Source organism: Hippocampus guttulatus, chromosome 7 (assembly GCF_054856545.1).
Source record: "Hippocampus guttulatus isolate MCC_2025c chromosome 7, RoL_Hgut_1.0, whole genome shotgun sequence".
NCBI lineage: Eukaryota > Metazoa > Chordata > Actinopteri > Syngnathiformes > Syngnathidae > Hippocampus > Hippocampus guttulatus.
This window is the reverse complement of record NC_141267.1, coordinates 7,315,060-7,333,254: the sequence shown is the minus strand read 5'-3', so window position 1 is coordinate 7,333,254 and position 18,195 is coordinate 7,315,060. Positions and strand designations below refer to the sequence as shown.

The 18,195-nt window shown below is 41.5% G+C and overlaps 1 protein-coding gene across 2 annotated transcripts; it reads right to left on the bottom strand.

The window, feature by feature from the left end:
• Positions 1-2,488: 2,488 nt before the first annotated feature.
• LOC147202108 (occludin) lies at positions 2,489-17,461 on the bottom strand. Of its 2 annotated transcripts, none has more exons than XM_086116389.1 (10): positions 17,239-17,461; positions 13,542-13,642; positions 12,547-13,115; positions 10,761-10,952; positions 10,112-10,279; positions 6,886-7,049; positions 5,831-6,046; positions 4,463-4,634; positions 4,209-4,250; positions 2,489-3,476 (listed from the first exon to the last, which is right to left on the bottom strand). In XM_086116389.1, exons 3-10 carry the CDS (start codon positions 13,111-13,113, stop codon positions 3,375-3,377), a joined length of 1,623 nt encoding a protein of 540 aa, XP_085972515.1. In that variant the 5' UTR covers positions 13,114-13,115; positions 13,542-13,642; positions 17,239-17,461; the 3' UTR covers positions 2,489-3,374. The 2 variants fall into 2 exon arrangements, with proteins under 2 accessions (XP_085972515.1, XP_085972514.1); XM_086116388.1 differs by having other exon boundaries at positions 17,260-17,461.
• Between the last annotated feature and the right edge of the window lie 734 nt (positions 17,462-18,195).

Genomic DNA, 18,195 nt, shown 5'->3' with positions numbered 1-18,195 from the left:
AATGTGGGAGGAAACCGGAGCACCCGGAGAAAACCCACGCAGGCCCCGGGGAGAACATGCAAACTCCACACAGGGAGGCCGGAGCTGGAATTGAACCCGGTACCTCTGCACTGTGAAGCCGACGTGCTAACCACTGGACTACCGGGCCGCCCGGATTTTCTTTAAGTTTAGTCATTTGTAGTTGGAAACTGCAAATGACTTTACTTCATACCTACCACTAGAGGGCCTTTATACAGTAAATATTCTCTAGTACGGACTCGTGTTTGCGCTGTCCAATTTGTCCTGATAACAGAAATTCCTCATTTGGGAAATGAGCATGGTACATGTCCTTTATGAACCTGCAAGTATGTTGACAAAATGCACGTGTAACAACACAATCAATAAAATACAAAAATATACTGTCCAAAAACTGTTTATATAACAAAAACTGCAATACAGGTGTATCCCCAAAAAAGCACAACAGTAAAATACGTACAGTATTTTAATGTTTATTTTTTTCTGTCTTGGGAAAAAAATATGTATTTTGGATTGTTTTGTTGGATGCATTCTTTAGTTTATGACAATGTTTGCCTGCGTGTCATACAGTTTTCTTGCTAGTTGCAAGTAACTGTCCCGTTGATCACCGATGTCTGGTAATTCTTGTGCATACTGAAGGATTTTTGTTGCCATTTGCATTGCTTCCTTGCTGGATGGTGGCTTGTCATCAGGAGTTGAATCGATGCCTTGTTTTTTAAAGTTTTGTAGATTTGCGTCTTTCCGACTCCAAGTGTCTGCTGGATCTTTTTAAGTTTTGTGTCCAGTCTCGCTCAAACGGATGCATTTCACTCCGCTCCAGTTGTTACAGTTCTTCTACGTTTCGATGCGATGATCTACACGACGTAAGTGAATAAAGTTAAAATCTTTCGCAATTACAGTAAAACGCACGGCAATAAAAACTCACTTGCACGTCGTCGTTTCGAATCTGATGATCGAAAAACGCGAAGTGAAAACTTGTTTCAGCGTTGTGTATTTTCCGTCGCATGGGGGGGGGGGGCATTACACCTCCATCCGGGTTACGGGTAGTGGAATTTCTGCTTACGCAACTTCCGGTAACATGTAATATCGTAGTCAAAATGTTAATAAGAAAAGATAAGATAAGAAAACCTTTATTAGTCTCGCAATGGAGAAATTCCCAATTCACAGCAGCAAAGTTTTGAAAGGAAGAAGTAGAACAACAAAATATAGGAGCTGCTGGAAAGGCAGCCACTCTCGCGGCGCCATTTTGAAGTCAAAATAACAAAAATAACACAACACAACACAACACATAGGACACACACAGTCGTGCAATCTTCACCAATTTTCTGCATACACTTTGTTGTCTGAAGCAGTTATAGATGAAAGAGGAGAGGATCAAAGTGTCCTTTCTCCAGTGGATCAGAGACGTCATGCTGAAAATGTGCACACGTCTGCTACAAGCTAAGTTTTGAAAGCAAACACGAAGCTGTAGCGTCCATTGACGAAAAGAGATTAGTTCACTTCTCCTGTCCCACGTAATCCACTTCAAACTCCAAGCCGCGACTCCCAGCTCCAAATCCGCATCGGCGCTCCGCGCTAACGCTCCTTTCTTCTCATCGTCGGCTCCTCAAGACTTACATCCATCCAGCCGCAGACCGTTCAACAGCACCGATCTCTCCGCTGAACAAAGCGGGGCTGTGAAAAATGCTGCCCATTACAGGCGCAAGACACAAGCGCCACGGGACTGTACAGCAACGACAGTCAAATGGCGCCGACATTCCTCCCAGTCAAAAACAGTGCTGGTATACCCATGCTGCCGAGAAGGCGCAACCACCAAGCACAGAGTCTCCTCCTTGATGAATGTCGTGGCCAAAAAATGCTGAAAAAAGTCCACATCAGGTCCACACGACGTAACAACAAACACAAAGTGACAAAACAAACACAAAAACAACAAAAAAAGCAAGGCTCATGAGAGCACTTGCTGACTGCTGACTACTTAGGCGCCATCTTGACTTCAAAGATGCATAGGTTTTTATTCCGGGTGAAGGATATTCCTTTTCATAGAATTCCGGGGATGGGAATATTTACTGTAGTGGTATTTACTGGAGAGCAGTAACGATGAGGTACTGAAAATGTAAAGGGCTACCCAGGCGACAAGTGTCATACAGGCTCCGTAAAATAAGACTTGCTCAAATGCACGACATTAATGACCTCTGATACTCAGTACTAAAGAATTACGTTTTCAAATAATTGTTTCCAAATTCACACCAATACAAGAATGTTTTTCTAAAATAGCAACAACTAAAAAAAAGGTTAGCTGCAGCTCAGATCTTTGTTTAGAATAGCAACACACACAAAAAAAAATTAAGACCCCTGTGCCTGGTGATCTAGTAATCTGCGGGCTACCCAAGTGGTCTTTCGGGGTTCCCTGGTCCCTGCCAGCATCACATCAGTGAGCCATGAGGTGGGCTGATTCAAAGAATCGTTCAGTTGATTCATTTTTAAAGAATTAGAAATGTTTATTGTTGAATGAATTCAATACTTTCGTCAGTTACAAAGGTTTGTAATAGTTTAAAAAAATTCATATAAAAATAAATGGTTCACAAAACGTTTATCAGACAGAAAACAATGTTCTTGAAAAGCATACACGTTTACAACAGATCACACTGGAATTGATTGTAACATTATGCATTACGTTGATCCGTACAAACATGTCATCATTTTCATTGGCCTTGAAGTAACTTTATACAAATATTTGCACAGGTTATTAGTCACAGGCATTGTTCTTTTTAGAAATGCGTAGAATTCAAATGACAACTTATTTGAGAACAAACAAAAAGATGACATCAGAAATAGACGATATACTTAACAGTTGTTCCTTTGACTCCTGCAGAACATAAACACACAAATCATCACAGAAATATTCATGGAGAATAAACAGTCTTGAGATTATTTACGGTACAACAAGTGGTCCAAAACGTCCCCTTTTTTGGTGTCACTGATTCTGGTATTCAGCATCCAGTTTAATTTGAAAAAAAAGTACAAGTTGGAAAAATTATTACCATAATGAAGGTTAAAAAGTGACATGTTCTCCATAATATCGTTGAGTATTTTCGAGTTAATATGAGGCAACCAGAAAAGTGTCATTTGTCTGCTCCCTTCACATAAATGACTAGCATAAAATCATAGCAAAATAGTATTGTAGATTATTACATCAATACAACATCCAATATGTTCCCTGTGGTGCAAGCATGTTCTTCTGGGTCCAGAGAACATTGTCAGTGTCTGTTCCAGTAAGCCAGTAACTGTGGTCCAAGCATGGCAGAGAATGGGTGAACCATTTTGGAGTGGTTGCAGAGTGGTGTCAAGATGGCGTAAGTCTATGAGTGGCTCTTGTCATAGTTCTTCACCATGCGCTTGATGTGGAACAGTTTGTGTCTCAGCCTGCGACACTCTTTCTTCTTAGACTGGTACTCTGGTGTCTGAAAAGTAACAGGAAACGTTATTGTTCTTGCTCACGGCTAATGCTGAGGATGCTACGGGTATTCACAGGGAGAAAAACTCAGTGTTCAATCCTACCCTGACATCAACCCCATTGAGACAACAGAGACTTATGAGGGTGGACGAGAGCATACCACAAAATGGCAACTAGAGGAGGAAAACCTGTTTTCTCAAATGAGACAAAGAAACTCCGGTGGCTTGAAAAAGTATTCAAAACACTTGAACCTTTGCACATTTTGTGTGTGACCTTACAATCGCATCCTTGAATAGATTTTGTTACAATTCAATGTGATCGGCACAAACACAAAGTAGAACATTATTGTGAAGTGGAATGAAAACGATACACTGTTTACAAAATTTTATCCATCCTGAACTGTTTGCCAGCATATCGCAGGGCACATGTAGACAAACAACCATTTGTGCTCACAATCACGCCTAGAGACAATTTAAAGTGTTCAATTAACCTACCAAGAATGTTTTTGGAATGTGAGAGGAAACCGGAGTACCCTGAGAAAATCCACGCAGGCAGAACATACAAACTCCACACAGGAAGGTGCCTCTGCATTGTGAGATCAGTCCATCACCGTGCTGCTCTCTTCCAGTTAGTCATAAAAATATATTAATCTGCTACGTTAATCTTGAAACAAATTACTTCCCTCATGAGAATAAAACCAATTGAATAGTTTTCGCACAAATTAAAACCACTTACTGACCCGCTTAAAGTCTTTCAGATGATTATATTCCTCTGCCACACCCTGAAAAAAAAAAGGATATTTTTGTTATATTCGTGGTGGTGTCACGTCACATAAACGTGCGATGTTGTTCAATGGACACGTTTTTTTAGCATTAGCAGTCAATTTGTAAGGAAAAAACGTGATGAATACTGCCTTGTTTATACATTTTGTTTGGCCCTCTTTTGTCAAATTTTCTCCAACCAATGAAATATTTATCTGTTTTTCTCTCTCACCTGGTAGTTAGCAGAGTTCTCATCCAGCGTGTCCAACTGCCTGCTGAGTTTGTTGATCTGATCGTTGATATCGTCCATGTCTGCGCACATGCGCTTGTACTCCCTGAGGTCAGCATCAAACTCGGACTTATAGTTGTGACGCTGTTCATCAGATGTAATGTCAGGGTACACGCTGGGAGGAAAGACAAAAGGCACTTTAAATTCATCTAAAGCAGGTGTCACCAACATTTTTGAGGGTGAGAGCAACTTCATGTGTACCGATTGTGTGAAGGGCTACCAAATTGATACACGTCTGAAATAACATATTTGTCCAAAATACCTTCAATAATATCTTCTTCTTCTCCTTTCGGCTTGTCCCTTTTCAGGGGTTGCCACAGCGAGTCATTAATTTCCATCTTTCCCTGTTCTCTGCATCCTCTACTCTGACTCCAACTACCTGCATGTCTTCCCTCACGGCATCCATGAATCTCCTCTTTGGCCTTCCTCTCTGTCTCCTACCTGGTAGCTCCATCTCTAACATTCTCCTACCAATGTATCCACTGTCCCTCCTCTGTACATGCCCAAACCATCTCAATCTGGCCTCTCTAACTTTTTCTCCAAACTTTCCTGTCTGAGTTGTCCCTCTGATGACCTCATTTCTGATCCTGTCCATCCTTGTCACTCGTAAGGAGAATCTCAGCATTTTTAACTCAGCCACCTCTAACTCTGCCTCCTGTCTTTTGCCTATTGCTAGTGTGAGCATGTGTTATTTTTAATACTTGATGATTTAAATTGTCAGACTTTGATCGTGTTTAAAAATGTCTCACAATACTGCCAGTGACTGCATTTTTAAATCGTACTTTCTACGAGCAAATCACAATGTCCAAGCACTGGCGGGCTACCTGGTACCCGCGGGCACCATGTTGGTGACCCCTGATCTAAAGGAAGACTTTGTAGTAGACCTGAAGAAAAATACTGTGTGTATGTGTGTGTGTGAATTCTCTATGGAATATCCATTTGAAGGCTATGCACAGGATAAATAATAGCATGAACTGCTTTGTACCTTTGGCCGAGTTCCCTCATGCCTCACGAGATTAACTAATCCTCAGCGCAGTATATACAGTACAGTGCAGCTTTTTACTTGTGCCAGACAAAGTAATAAAATACTCATCTATATCCATCTGTTCCCTCTGCAAACAAATATTTTGGCTGTGGAGTGCTATAAGCAGAGGCTTCTTTTCTAATCCAACTGTCATTTATTCAAAGTGGAGAATTAAGGCCTGGTCCCGAGAGAGCAGCAAAATATGCAATCTCCATGATGTTCTCTCGGTTAAGGTCACCTGCACCTCTCTAATCCTGCCCGTGTGACAATGGAGGCTTAGGGCTCACCTCTCCCACTCGTCCGTATCGAGCTCGTTGCCTGTTTCTGCTCCTGTGGTGTACTCAGTCTCATACTGAGACTCGTCCATGTCAGGGTTACGTCTGCGTCGCTTGGCCCTGTTCGCAGAGGGTTTACGGCCCCCGCCAGTCTCCTCTGATGGACTGGAGCTGGTCCTCCCATGGGATAAAGCCTCTGACGCTCGATAGGGGGTCCTCTCGGAGTATCTTTCAGGTCGATCACAAAGACAGAAGAAACATTTTTTTAAGAGTTGTGTTTGAGGGATAAATTGTAACAAATGGCCTCAATCCGCCCTTTATATAAATAAATGCAGGCTTTTTCATCAGATCGTGCGAGTCAACTGGAATACTAAAATGGACAAGTGTCGGTGTGAGTAAAGTATGAAATCAAAACACTCAGTGGTTGAATTGGAAAAATGGCAGGATGACTCGTCTGTTGTCTTGCCCTTTTTTAGCTGCACAAAGTGTCCAACGAAATGGTACCAGATAAGGCAACTGAAACAAATAAAGCTAGAAGACCGTTTACGCGAAGGATTATAATAAGTCACACACTAATATCAGCCTTTGCGCCTTGTAAGGGGGGTCCTTCAGGAGGGGAGGTGGTTGCAATTGTTTTCATAACATAAGCAGGAAACATGGCCGACTTTGTGGGTTTCCAACGGATTTGTCAAGGAATCCAAACCCAGCAGTGGAACAATGTCAATAACATGCAGACAGTGTTTATTTTGTGTGAGGGACACACCAACTACTAACTGACAGGAGTTTACAGTCATCGTGGCTTGTAAACGTCAGCATTGAGATCATAAAGGGTACGCATTATGTATTTGCCATGCACTGTCACTGAACTTGTTGTAAAATGGCCACCAGAACAAAAATCAATAAACATGAGCGAAAAACAAGGGAAAGATAATCCCACACTGGTTCGAAGGTCAAGAGGCACAGCTCATTTTGTGGGTAGGGCAATGTGTTTTCTTTTTTTTCTAAACAGAGTAGACTTCGCATGACTAGTCACATGGTGGAGGAGAGATGCTGAGCAATGGACCCACTCATTGTTGTCGTAGGTGTCCCCGTTGAAAGAGCCGCTGTCCAGCTTGGCCGGGGGATAGGAGATGACACTGTTCGCTGAAGCATTGAGCAGACCACCTCCCTTCTCGGACACCAGTAGGGTTGGGGCATCCTGAACACTACGGTTTTCCTCCACATTGTTCACCTACACAGGAAGGAAAATCAGACGGAACAACATAAACATCACATTCCCAAAGACTGTAAACCGAGGTTCCTTTCCTAACTGACACCTTGAAACCTGTGTTCACCACTATACAACATACTGTACAACTCTTCGGTTGTTATGTTCTAACGGTGACATTTGTCACCCACTAGCGTCTTACTAACAACAGCATGGCCTTCACGTTTGACCGCATCCTGTATGTGTGAGTACTTTTGTTTGCTTTAAAAAAAACTAACACACTCTTCTAGCCCAAGAAAGACCAGCTAGGTAATTAGTGCTCCATGTCGAAGAGAGCACTCAGGCACATAATTGGGCAGCATGGTGCAGCTACTCACTGCTGTTGAAGTGATATGATTGGTTCACTCATCTTGAGTCGGTTAAGTGAACTCAACCAACCTCAAACTGTTCAAATATAATCCTAAATGAACAAATGATTTGTTTACTTCACATATTTGGCTGGCTTTGTGGACAAAATGATATCGGTCATATGAATGCATTTACTTTTGAGTATTTTTCCACTCCAAGATCCTGAACTAAGGTAAGGACATTCTCACATTGTGGCTGTTTCCGTCGTTTTAGCAATGATTATGAAATGACTATGGTTGCAACGCACGAAATCTGTAAAGTTTACGCAGTGTGTTCTGACTATAATCTGTGGGATTTAATAGTTGTTTACATTTCACAATGTTGCTTAGTTTTTTTAATGCTCCTCCTTTAGATGATGCAATTCTTATGAAACCATGATGTTATTTCTAAACAGACTATAATATTGGAAATTTCCCGAAGAGACAAAGCAGAAGCCGGTATCAGCCCATCCCCCCCAAAATAATAATAACAGTCTGTGAAGTAGTCAGGTGAAGTACAGCTTCCTGCCTTGCAGCTGCTGTATGTGAATTCTATTTGAAGGGCACCCCTCATACAAAAATCCCAAAAATGCCCTCTGACTGAGCAGAACTAAACCAGTGCTGCCATGATGAATATAACTGCAAGATCGGTTTAAAAAAAAAGTCTGCCATTTGAATGTGGTGAAGTAAAGAAAGAAAGAAAGTAAAACTGGAATAGATAGCGCTAGATTCCCATATTGGGGGTGGAGCAAAGAAAACAGAGACACAGCAGAGGAGTGTGTGAGAGACCTAGTATTGGAAATTACGGTAATCTAGAGTTGGATGCAAGAATTATTTTGAAAACACTGACATTTTAAAAATCCATCCATCCATCCATTTAACACCACTTAACCTGAACAGGGTCGCAGGGAGTTGCTGGAGCTTATTCCAAGTCAAGTCGCAGGGCACATATCGAGACAAACAACCATTCACACACATATTGAAACCGACACTGAGGGGGAACTAATCCCATGCTGCCCGCACATAAATTCATGTTTATCACTCCACCCTCATCGACGCCATTTTAAAAATGATAGATTACTGTTTATACTGTTCATATTACATGACATTAGCTGCTATCTTGTCTTAGCTGTGTGTTTAATGCACAGCATGTTTGCACTGAGGAGGATTGAGAGGAAGAAATTTCATCTATGCTGCATGTCATACATAAAGCACATTTGACAATAAAGATGACCTTGACCTTCACCTTGATTACATCTTGTCATTGTAAGTCATTCTACGTGATGCATCGACAACGCGCAATATGCAAACTAATGAAAACTAGAAATTAGGCTTGACCGAACTATATGTAGCCCAACAAACTACAATAATGTATTTGTACATTTGAATACAAGTTGAAGACCAGGCCCATCCAATATCTCTGTCTTACCAGCACACTGACACCACCAGTGACCTCATCGATTAAACACAATGGGGCCCAAGCTGAGCAGAATGAGGCCAGTGTGTGAGGTCATCCTCAGTGTGTTGGTCCAGTTTCAAATCAAGCCTGATGACTGTGTGACACTGCTGTGCACATGGTGCAAAAACTATGAAAGAATATACAGAGATATCAAGAAATAACATTACCACGAAAGGCGATATAAAATGTGCTGAGGCAATAATTGAGTCCTGATTGAACAATGAGGAATGACAACTTGTGCACACTGTAGACATCTAAACACATCCGACATACTGTACTTTAAAAAAAAAAAGACTTAACAGCCTTAAATAACATACTGAGTCATCAAAATGTAAAAAAAAAAAAAAAACTATTTTCTGTGAAAATTTAGCTTTTGCTGTATGTCATATGGGCAGTCCCAACCTAAACAGCGGTGGTGGAAAGCATTACTGTTAAGTTGTTAAAACAAAAACTCGGATAGTTCAGAGAACTTTGAAATGTGAACTTTTCACCACAGCAACAGCAACTTTCCACACTTTTTTAACATAACAGACCTGAGATGTAGTGTCAACGCATACCAAGAGCCCTCATTGTCATTCAAACTGGCAAAGATATTACTAGAACCGTGACACATCAAGTCAATCATCAATCCCCGTTTCAGGTAAGAGTCTATTCGGAGAGTTGTTGACGTTTATAAAACTGTAGAAACCACCTGCTTGCTTCCTATCTTCTCGGGTAGCTAATGATTAATCTGAGTGAAACCAGGCAGTAGACCATGAACAAACATTCACTGAGCGCTAACAGCCATGAGACTGAACCAAATCAGTCACCAGAGGAAACACTAACAAAATGATACAATCATAACAGGCATGAAAGCATATTGAAAAAAGTTACGGAGCGTCACCCTGTTGCGTACAGACGGTCACCTCCTTTATATCTTAGAAATGATGATGTGATACTTACCGGGACTGACTCACTTTGCATTGTTTAACTCGAATGAGACTAATCCGTCACATACAACAAGCTAAACACTTTGGGTTCATATTGGGAAGCATATGTCTTTTTTTTTTTTTAACTTCATCTACCTGTCATAGCAAAACGAGTAATGGAACATTCCATCAAGGCTAGATTAAAATCCCTGACCCCATTCCCTTGACTACAGATAAAGAAGTTAAGAACTCCGGGTCAATTAGGGTCAAATATGATTTGTAGTCATCAGTTCAACGTGATGCAACTGTGACCACCAAGCGCTTGTCTCTTACCCATTCCTCGACATCTCTGCCCTCCGTTGCCTTCCCACCAATCAGAGGCTCATCCCAGAAGATGTTGGGCTTTCCATAACGCCAGATCTTCCCTCTAGTTTTGCTTGCATAGAACGCGGCGACAGCCAGAGCGATCACCATCAGGAATCCACACACCATGGCGACTCCCTACAAAATCAGGGACATGGGAGTCAAATCAGAAGGTTTCAAAGATAAGATGTACCACAAAGAGCGTCTGACCCGATATCAGTGTACAAATACATACAAAATGTCACCGCTCGTGTATCTCTGTACAATAACAAGTAGCAAACAGTTGCGAAAAGAACAAAAAAAAAGAAAAAAGTAACTATCACGGTGGACCAGTGGTTAGCACGTTGACCTCACAGTGCAGAGGTACTGGGTTCAATTCCAGCTCCGGCCTCCCAGTGTGGAGTTTGCATGTTCTCCCCGGGCCTGCGTGGGTTTTCTCTGGGTACTACTGTTTCCTCCCACATTCCAAAAATATGCATGGCAGGCTGATTGAACACTCTAAATTGCCCCTCCCCCCCCTCCCGTGACCCTTGTGAGGATCGGAAAATGAATGGATGGATGCTAACTATCACAAACATGCCTGAACCCAATCCAGAAAAGAAAAAAAAGAAACCCAAACCTCTTGAGGGTCCACAAAGCAGTAATGGTAGAGGTACTGGTTGTATAGGGGGAAGCCTCCCACACCTCCCATCTGAGAATAGCCCGTCTGGTAGAGGCTCTGACACATCATGAGCATGGGGTTGTACATCACATTGGACGTTCCCTGGGCCATGGGGTTTACTCCAACTATATACACAATGTTTATGATGCCCTGAAACATACAAAGTTGATCATTACGCTGTGTTTGATACTCTTGGATTGAGAGCAAAAACATCTCACACCGCCTTCAATCTTATTCTGACATCATGCATTTTATTATGTTATTATCGTAGAAATACTTTGGAAGAACACAACTTGTGAGTGAATCTTGTGAGTGAAACTCTGAATGGAACACAAGAAATGTACACTAAAAGAATAACTGATTGAGACTCGTAAACAAGTTCAAGTCGTGTCAATATATTATTATCAAGGTGCCGTCTGCATGGAGCAGATTTAGAACCCAATTCCTCATACATAACATGTAAACAAAAGCAATTTCACTCCAAATAGGCAAACACTTTGGAGGCCAAGACGACGGTAAAAACAACTCCTATATCAAAAGCAGGAGTGGGCAATTAATTTTGCAAAAGGGACCACATGGGAAATTCGTACGCTTGCCGAGGGTCAAGCCAACATGCTAACTTCAACTTTGTTCCATTTTATTTTTATTGTATTTAGAAATTTCATATTGTCTAGTTCGAACAAAATCCTACGTATGTAGATATGTTACACATTTTTTAAATTAGGAAATGCAACTTTTGAACAAAATAATAAGTTACAATTGTATCGCTACACATTCATAATTATGACCTTTATATTGTACAGAAAACATTTGTACATTTTTTATCAAGACCAGGTGCGACCTGTGATTGGTGAGAAATGCAGAATGCAAGCGCTGTCCTGCTCTGTGTCGCCTCAAGTGCCACAAGATTTGCTTCATTGTATTATTTTCAAAACAAGATAGCAGAATTAGTTTTTGGTGCAAACGTAATGGAACAAAAAAAGATACTGGTCATTTGTTTTTTTTTTTTCTTTTATGTAGCTCGAGTCTCAGTAATGTATTGGTCTCAATTGGTGTGGTCTTGACCACAACATTACTGTGTAGATTATGTGTAGATTAATTTAGACCTTCTCTGATCATGACGACTCTGAACCACGTGAAAGGAGACCTTGATTCTCTCCTTTGTCATCTATAAACACTTCAAACAACAAGACGTACAGTATGCGCAAGTACGTAGTTGTTACGATGTGTTATGTGTTCTGTTGTATTATTTTATGTCAAATGTTCTGGAAAGCGCTTTGTTAGAGCTGTTGTGAAAGCATCATATGAATAAAGAAGTATTGTATTGTGTAAATCAAAGATACAACCCAAGCATTTCTTGCGATTGTGCCATCGCAATTACAGTAGTTAGATGGCCTTGTGCCGAGTTGTGCTCAAATCAAGGTCCAGTCTTTGGGGAATATTTGCCGCTGTACAGTCTGTGTTGTTGCCTTTGTTCTAAATGATCAACAGTGCAAAACTATCACTTTAACTCATTCACTCCCAAAGACGTTTTTAAACGTCTTTTCACACTTGGTCTAGAATTGGCTGGTACTGAATTGTAACACTCTGGCCAAGAGGCCTTTATTCTGGCCACTGTGGCATCCAGTCTTCAGTCAGGATCTCATATTTCTGGTTTGATCATCCAATACATTCAACTTACATCAGTCTTGTTTTTCGTATTAATGGTAGTTGTTGTGCTTGCATGCGTGTGACTGACTCTTACCTGTAGGATAGCCATGATGATACTGGCAATCAGGACGGCCAGAAAGTACTTCCTGCTGCGGATGGCGGTAGCTTTGGAGAAACTAGCAATGAAGAAAGCCAATGCCCCGATGAAGTTGATGGCTGCCATGGCAATCATTGCCGTTTTGGCTGAGTATGGGGAAATGTAGGAACCCTGGTAGCTGCCGTAGCCTCCATAACTGCCGAAGCCACCGTATCCTGAGCCGTAGCTGCCTCCTCCATATCCACCCCCGTAGCCAGATCCATAGCCATAGCCCATTCCCATTCCATTTGCATACTGCATGTCCCACATGAGAGTGGACGCCACACAGGAGAATATGGCCAAACACATCACGATGACAAAAGCCATCATGGCTTTCACAATCCCTGGAGGCGACAACCATTTGTAGAAGTGCTGTGGCTTGTCCTCAACGTAGTAAGATCCCGGCGGAGGAGGGTAAGCGTTGTAATCACTCAGAGGAGCATGGAAGCTGCCTGGTGCTCCAAACCCATTGTTGGATGGTGGGGTGTACACAGGTGGACTCTCGTAGGGCTGTTTGTCAAACATCTCTACAAATGCCAAGAAACAAAGAGATGAAATTGAGAGCAAAGTCAAATGTGTCAGCGATGAGCAGAGCACTGATATGAGCTATGTTACAGTTCACGACTGATATGGAATAGATGGGTGTGACGGCCCTTCGTAATGAAGCCTCGTAGCAGAAATGTGTAAATAATTGACTGCGAGGACTGTGGGCACTTGGAGAAACATGTTACCCGGAATCTGTTGGTATGGTGGTTCAGCGTACACCGCATACCCGGAAAAAATAATGAATAAAGAATTAATAATGGGACAGAAATCTCAAGATCCTTCTTCAACTTCTCCAATATTATTGACAACATAAAAGTGGGATTAGAGGTTGAATTAGCACATTTCTATGGGTTGCTCCTTCATTTTAAACAACTGTCCAATATAAATGTATACAAATGAGAGCATACTTGGTGGCAGTGTGATGGTCGGTGGCTGCTTTACTCCCTCAGGACCAGGACAACTTGCTGTGATTGGTGGAACAATGAATTCTGCTGTCTTCCATAAAATCCTGTAGGAAAATGTCAGACTATAAATTTGCGCCCTCTAACTCAAGCGCTATTGCATCATGCAGCAGCACAACGATCCGAAAAACACCAACAAGTCCACCACTAAAAAAAATAATAAATAAGCTTTTGGAGTGGTCTTGTCAAAGTTTGGATTTGAATCCAATTGAGATGCTGTGGTATGACCTTAAACGGGCAGTTCATGCTAGAAAACCCTCCAATATGGCGGAGTTGAAGCAATTCTGCGAAGAAGAGTGGGCCAAAATTTCTCCAAAGCGATGTGAAAGACTCCTCACCAATTATCGCAAACGCTTGATTTCAGTTATTGCTGTCAGGGGTGGCACAACCCATTATTAGGTTCAGGGGGCAATTACTTTTTCACATAGGGACGGGTAGTTTGGGATATTTTTTTGTGTCTAAATATAAATTGAATTGGCATTTAGAAAGAGCATTTTGTATTTCCTTTTGTTGTCTCTGTGTGTTATTAAAATTGGCTTGATGAACTGAAATTTTTGTGTGTACGAAATATGCAAAGAGCAAAGAACACAGAAATCAGGAAGGGGGCAAATACTATTTTTATGGCACTGTATTTATAGCTGGTGTAAATGATGTTTTATTGGGGTCAGAAAGTGTGTTTATAATCTTCTCACAGACTAGTCCAGACCTGCTTTTTGGCAATATCAGAAAAAAATTAACTATGAGTGGAATGAACTCAGCTTTGAAGGCCTTTTGCAGAGCAAAATGAGAACCAGCGTGGTGATGTCTGTACCAGGGCAGGCATGTCGGGAGCTCAGCCAAACAATACTTCTATTTTTTTGAGTCTTCGCAGGCAATGTCCGGGTCTTCAAGAGTTCACATATTCCGCCTTCAACTTGTTTTGTTTTTCTTGTGCTAAAAATCTTACAAGGGGGCAAGGCCACAATTCAACAATAGCAATTGTTTTACACCAAGGCCTGCAAGCAGAGAGAGTAACATGCTCATTTTGGAAGTCAAATGAGCATGTTCGTGCATCCCATTTGCCAAATGTCATATCAGCCAAACGAACCTATAGTCGCACACGGGAAACACTTGGAAGTATTAGGCCTGGGGGGAAAATACAAAGTAATGTGCCCTTGTCTGACACTGTAAACGCAAGCCCATTCAATGGCTGAGACACAGAAAGACATGCTTGCTGGCGAAGTTTACAGTCTACACGGCCATAATTCTTCACTCTCTATGGGACAGAGCAGGTCTCGCCTCAGAGCCTCCATCCCCGACAGCAGACAGCCTCCCATCATTCCCTCCTTCATTCCTCTGTGTGCTTACAACCTCCAACATTCCCCCTGTCCTCACTGCCTGCCTTTGTTTGGGGAGCAGGAGGGGCAAAAGTCAGGGCTTCTCACAGGAACACTGTTGTCATGGAGTCAGAGCCCCCCGCCCCCCCAAAAAAAGGCAGAAAAGAAAATTGGTGCAGTGTCCTTGGAGTACCAAACAATATCCCCTCTGTGCGTACCCATGTCTCAAAAGAGTCAAATAGGAGGGAATACAGGTGCATACTGGTTGTGCAAACTAGTTTCTCGCCGTCATCACTGAACACTGAGTCTTTTTGCAAAGATACTTAAATTAAAACTATCAGTGGGATGCAACAGGCATCCCATGGTAAGGTCCGTGCCACGGGTTTTGGACCATGTTTTGGTACAAATGATAAGTGGTTTGTGCATAAAGAGAAAAACAACTTTTAACCTTCCAAAATTTCTCTTTACTTTGGTTGGTCGTAAAAAACGTGGACTAAATTGACTAAAGGCGTGTGTAGCTTTTGTGTGAAGTGAATGATAAAAATGGAGCAAACAGATCATGTCTAATGGGAAAAAAAGGCCCACACAGTAAATGAACTGAGATGCTAAGAAGAAAGCGTCACGGTGCGTCGGGATTATCTTTACGGATTTAAATTAGGTTATTTGCATACATCTATTCAAATGAGCCTCATTGATAACCAACATTCCATTCTCGAACATCAGCGCTACTAGTCACGCTCGGTTTTGGGGGCGCAACCGTCTATAGCAGTGGTCACCAACCTTTTTGCGAGTGAGGGAGAGCTACTTCTTGTGTACTGATTTGTGCGAAGGGCAACCAATCTGATACATATCTGAAATAATTTGCTCAAAATATGTTTCTATTGATTATCAATTCTATTTATTAATTTTTAGACACTGATCATGTCTCTCAATAAATAGAAAACATAAATATTATATGCATCACCTTTTTTTTCATATATCTTGCCAGTGTTCACATTTTTAAATTATCCTTTCTGCAACTTTCCTAGAAAATCACATTGTCCTATCACTGATTAACTATTTTAAAGTGGGCGAAAGAAAGATGGTATAATAGTGGCTGCCCTCAGTTCAAGTGTCTTTTAGCGAGGGAAAGCATTGCCTGAGCAATGTGAGGGAACACTTTGATATATACGACACGGCGTCTAAAATTATGCCAAAATACTACTAATACTACTATAATTATCAGAAGAAACTGATCATGATTATTATTTCTCACAATAATTGGGAAAAATAAATTTCTATAAAACTCTGCCAGTGTTTACTTTTTCAAATGACCACTTCTACAACATTCCTAGAAAATCACAATGTCACACCACCAAGAGTTATTTTTAGAAGAGGCCCACAGGGGGCACCATGTTGGTGACCCCTGGTTTGAGGAAATCTAAGCACCGATCAGAGTGGTATCTTCTGCCGAGAGCAAAGGATCCACTCCAAGGAATTGACGAAAAACATTCAGAAACAGAAAAAAAGAATACGATAAAACAAACTGTAACTTTGCAATGAGGCTTTGATCACCAAAGCCACAAACAACTAAAAAGAGGATATGACAACTAATATAGGTCAACCAAACTGCACTTTCCGTGGTGTTTTCCCAAGAAGGAAATTTCACATATTAAACCAAATTGCACAAATACTGTGTGAATAAGTATTTGGATGGAATGAGAGTCATCACAACGACAAGACTGGCCCGAGCAGTAGCTGAGTGGCATTTATGCTTCGTGGTCAAGTCTGGTCAGACACCAAACCAACTTTAGCAATCGAACAACTCATTTGCTGCCAATCTCTGATGGAATTTCACTCGTACGATTTGTCACGTCTCGCGTCACCTCTTTTAGACTGGGACCCACTGCCATAACGACAGGACTCAACCAAGACTTTCTATCGAAACACACGGCACCAAAAAATAGATAACTGCAACTGATTCGGCAAATTATTTTATGAGGGGTTACACTATACATCAATAATAACTTGGTCAGGTGTTCCTCGGGCGTGAGCATTCACACTACGGTTATTCTTCAAAACAAACTGTTAATTTAACATCGAAACATCGTGAGCTCTCAATCAAAGAACACTAGTTGAAGTGTAAGAAGGACTTGTGCCAAGGGGAATTATGGAGTATGTATTAACAATTCAGTCATGAGCATTGCATTATAAATCACAAATGGCGAGATGACAGCTCCCTTCTTTGACCAAACTGATTAACTTAGTATATTTCAAGACTGAGGAAAGCAACTTTAAATAGCTTGAATGAGGTCGTAAAAGGTAAAGTTGAAAGCGACTTTTGGCACCTATTTAGTGTCGTCGCGTACCTGAGGACCACTGGCGGAGGCAAAAACCCTGGCCGTCCTTGCTTACAGTTACACCTCTTCCAAGTTAAAAATGTGGCTAAAAATGAGAATAATTTACTCTTGTCGGGCTATCTTTACAGATAACCTCTTGAAGTTACGGTCATTCGAAGAAAGAAAAAAAAAGTATTACTCCTCGTCGGTATCTTGCATGCGTCTCACTCAGTCGTCTGGAGCAGAGTGCCGCTACTTTTCCTGTAGGTCCGCGGTGCTGAGGCCAGCCGCACAACACCCTGCATGTGTTCTAGCGCCAGGGGTCAGCCTTGGTACCCGAGTTTACCACAGTCGCTTATTAATTTAAGACTAATTGTATACTGTTTAGTGATGGGTGATGAATGGAAACATACTAGTATGATGAAAACTACTTAATTTGTTAGAAAATTGTACACAAACCGATCAATTCCACGTGAATTGTATTGCACTACTGTAGTGTACACTATATGGCGATTTTCATTGAGGCAGAGGTGGCAGAAGTACTCAAAATCAGTACTTTAGGAGAAATACAGATACATCTCAAAATGACGAGTAAAAGTAGAATTGATACAACTGCTTTATTTAAATTTAAATATTAAAAAAGTGGAGAAGGAAATGTCCTGAAAGGGACAGTCTGTAAAAAGTTATTTTCGATGCTCAGTATCTTAAAAACCCATGTACCATATAAATAGGGGTGGCCCGGTGGGTGACTGCTTAGTGCTTCGACGTCGCAGTGCAGAGGTGCAGGGTTTGATTCCGGCTCGCCCTTCCTGTGTGGAGTTTGCATGTTCTCCCCGTGCCTGTGTGGTTTTTCTTTGGATGCTGCGCTTTGCTCCCACATGAGAAAAACATGCGTGGCAAATTGATTGATTGATCTAAATTCACGACCCTTGTGAGGATAAGTTGATCAGAAAATTTCTAAATAAA

Bases quoted from the DNA above. Each gene is read 5' to 3' on its own strand.
- LOC147202108 (XM_086116389.1), bottom strand. From the start codon at position 13,113: ATGTTTGACAAACAGCCCTACGAGAGTCCACCTGTGTACACCCCACCA. The intron at 7,050-10,111 runs GTAAGAGACAAG...CTTCCTGTGTAG, and splicing joins GCAGAGATGTCGAGGAATGG to GTGAACAATGTGGAGGAAAA. The intron at 3,477-4,208 runs GTCAGTAAGTGG...GTTACTTTTCAG, and splicing joins ATCTGAAAGACTTTAAGCGG to ACACCAGAGTACCAGTCTAA.